Source organism: Pocillopora verrucosa, chromosome 10 (assembly GCF_036669915.1).
Source record: "Pocillopora verrucosa isolate sample1 chromosome 10, ASM3666991v2, whole genome shotgun sequence".
In the NCBI taxonomy this organism is placed as follows: Eukaryota; Metazoa; Cnidaria; class Anthozoa; order Scleractinia; family Pocilloporidae; genus Pocillopora; species Pocillopora verrucosa.
The window spans coordinates 19,512,316-19,515,615 of record NC_089321.1 but is presented as its reverse complement, the minus strand read 5'-3'; the positions used below and the strand labels follow the sequence as shown (position 1 = coordinate 19,515,615).

The window sequence follows — 3,300 nt, the reverse complement described above, 5'->3', positions numbered from 1 at the left end:
AGCGACATTGAGGTGAATAATTGTTTTAGTATATACCACACAATACCAAAACTTCATTTCTTTCTGTCATGACACCGAAAAATGGCAGGAAATTCAACTCTTGACGCAGAATGTTGTCTCTGGCTGCTTGAAGGTGACCAGTTCTTGCTATTCACTTCCGAACTAGCCAATCAGCGGCCGCGACAAGCAATTTTCACTAGTTGGTTATTTAAAATTCTGAAACGAAAATAACAGGCATATCCCGAGAACGCAGCACAGTATTAGTTGGAATGCCGAATATACTTGAAGCCTAACATACTGCGTTCTGTGTGAAGAACATGTTTAGTTTATTTCTATAAAACACCAAATGTGGCAAGATACTAGATTCTTGACGTGCTATTTCGTCTCTCCAGCTGCTCCGAGGTGATTAATACTTGCTAATCACCTCCTTCACGCCAATCAGCGCGCGTGAAAACTGAACACTTTTTGTTTTAGTCCTCTCCACCTCTCATTTCATTCCATGGCCTTTTTATGAGTGATTTGTTGGAAACCCTGCGTGCACAAATTAAGGAGAATGGTAAAAGAGGCACTACTGGTCACCAAAGTCCATAACAATTCAAGTGTGATCATCTAATATTCCCCTTCAAGGAGTTTTGAAATTCATCTCACATTGGGTGAGCTACCATTCATGTTACAACCAGTGTAAAAAAGAACCAAGAAAACCAAGACAAAACGAAAGAAAAAGACAAAAGATACTCTACACGTTAACTCGTTAATACACAGGTATTCTTATCTTTCCATTATTTATGCCGACATGAATGCGACTATATTCATCACATCAAACTAAACGCGGCCAAAGCCAAAATACGAATTGAAGGAAAATACCGAAAATCCGCTAAAACAATGAAACTGCATTTCCATGAAGAAGCAGCTGCTATCCTGCTATGAAGGGATAAAAGGCATTTCCTCTACAACCAACAGAAGATGGTCTGGATGCTCTATATTCGTTCAGAATAGCTCGCACACTGCCTAGGAACAACGTTACGGACGACAGAAATTAATCTTGTAACCCGTTTTCCCTCACAATATGCTCGCAAACGAGTCAAAAACTATCAATCAGGCCAACATGACCACGTCAGTGTTTTATTGCTGGTATTATCCAGGCTATTATTGGGAATTGGAGGACACTACTTTTGCCTGGCTTATATTTGGTATTACAACACTTGCCTCTCCCGTAATCGTTCTTCTCAACGTGTTAGAAATCGCGGCCGTGAGCAGGAGGAGAGATTTGCAAAGAGCGTCGACTATTCTGTTGTGCAGTATGGCCTTTGCAGACATACTAATTGGTGCTGTATCCATGCCGTTAACTTCTGTCGTTGATTTACTGATTGTTCACCAAACTTTTCTTCACAAAGTCTGTATATTAGACCTCATGGGACTTGCTGTCATGTACATTGCATCCACCTCTGTGCTCTCTCACTTGACCGTGATTGCATGGGAAAGGTATATGGCAATCAAGAAATGGAGAAAATATAAATTAATCGCGACAAAACGTCTTGCGAAGAAACTTGCGTTACTCGCTTGGTTACCGGCGATGTGCGTAGCACCACCCTACATTTTAGCGGGAGCCAAAATAGATGTTGGCTGGTTTGAAAAATTCTATTTACCCTTTCAGGGTGTTTTTTGGGGATCTGCCGTAATGGTAACAGTTTATTTTTACCTTATGGTCTACCTTCGAATACGAAAACTACAAATTTACCAGCTCGACCGTAGTTGCGCTCTACCCATGGGAAAGCAGAAAATTAGAATTGCTAAGATAACTGGTTTCATAACGGGAATCATCATTTTATTGTTTCTTCTTCCCGTTGCATTAGAGATTTTAGGAAAATTTAGCGCAATTTTTCAGAAAAGTTCCGTTTTCCGTTTGACAGAGACAATCATGCAGCTTAACTCTTTAGCAAATCCATTGATTTATTACTATAGAGATCGCCGCTTTAGAAGTGCTATCTTTGAAATGCTACGATTAAAAGAATCCGAGGCAAACCAGCCAGCTTATGGTGCTGCGCCAGAATTGGTTGGAGAAATCAAACCTGAAAGACATAGATCAGTGGAAATGTATGAATTACCACCACAAAATACCCGGACTTAACTACGACATGAAGGTCTTCACTATTGAAGAGGGCGGATTTTTTGGAACTTTCAGGAAACGCATGGCATTTGAATACCGCATACTGTAGCTTCGCGTGGGTTACGGTAAAAGCACTCGCCGAAGGAAACTCGGCAGCGATTTCGACGAAGAAGCGAAGTACATGATCAAGATTCATTTTTTTGAAAGTTAAATATTATCTCTTTAACATAGTTGTGACTAGCAACAACAATCTCTTTTTTTCATCCTTGAAATAAAAGCTATAGCTTGTTTGGCCCACAGATAGCTAACTCTAATCTAGGCGGGCCAGTCTTCAAAATCAAGTAAGGACCTAAATCAACCAAAAAAATAATCATACTAAATGATGAAAAAGGAAAGTAGGAGCATGGCTTGGTAGAAGCCTTCACTATAGAAAGGAATGTTATAGGCGTTATTCATTACAAAGAAATTTTTCTTTAAGAATGATCTCGAGTAGGTCAAGAAAGGAATTTTCTCTCTTGAATATACTTAGCAATGGATTTTTTTTTTATTTCAAACTTGAATGATTTTTCCTTTGGCTCCCTAAGAGAGCATGGTATCTCATTTTATAGTTTCGCACTGATCTTGAGAAAACATTTTGTACTACAAGGTTTAAGGGTTTTATTTAGCAACTATTAGGAGAGAAGCGTATATCGTAAGACTGGACTTCAGACATTTTCGCAAACAATCTTCGCATATTCGTTGGTGCTGAAACATTCTTAACATCCTGTATCAATTCAGATAAATTTTCATAGTGTAAAGGTGGAATTTCAGCTCTATTAAACGGAACGGTGTGTTCATTTGTCTTTGGAAAATACATGAGACATACCTGAGTGCACGTTTCTGTCGCAGTAATGTTTTGTAAAAATGAGAATTAAAGTCCTGACCCAAAGAGATAATCGGTAGTTAGGTGATTAGACTTGTACCTATGCCTTAAGGTCCGTTCGAACACAGAACCTTTTTATGTTGTGACTATGATCTTAGAAGGCATGATGCGATATTTAACGTGAAAGAGCAGCAGTAACTGAGCGATAATTTGCATGTCCAATTGCAAGACAATCTTTATTGAAGAAGACTGTTTTTTAATAATGGTCGAATCTATAAGGATGCATGGCTGTTTATGAAAGTAGTCCGTTTCTTTGTTTTTTTTTTGCGGT

The 3,300-nt window shown here is 38.9% G+C and overlaps 1 protein-coding gene across 1 annotated transcript; it reads left to right on the top strand.

The window, feature by feature from the left end:
* Nucleotides 1-1,105: 1,105 nt before the first annotated feature.
* Nucleotides 1,106-2,128, top strand: LOC131783338 (adenosine receptor A1-like). The gene has a single exon (XM_059100070.2). It carries the CDS (start codon nt 1,106-1,108, stop codon nt 2,126-2,128), a length of 1,023 nt encoding a protein of 340 aa, XP_058956053.2.
* The last annotated feature ends 1,172 nt before the right edge of the window (nt 2,129-3,300 follow it).

Bases quoted from the DNA above. Each gene is read 5' to 3' on its own strand.
- LOC131783338 (XM_059100070.2), top strand. From the start codon at position 1,106: ATGACCACGTCAGTGTTTTATTGCTGGTATTATCCAGGCTATTATTGG.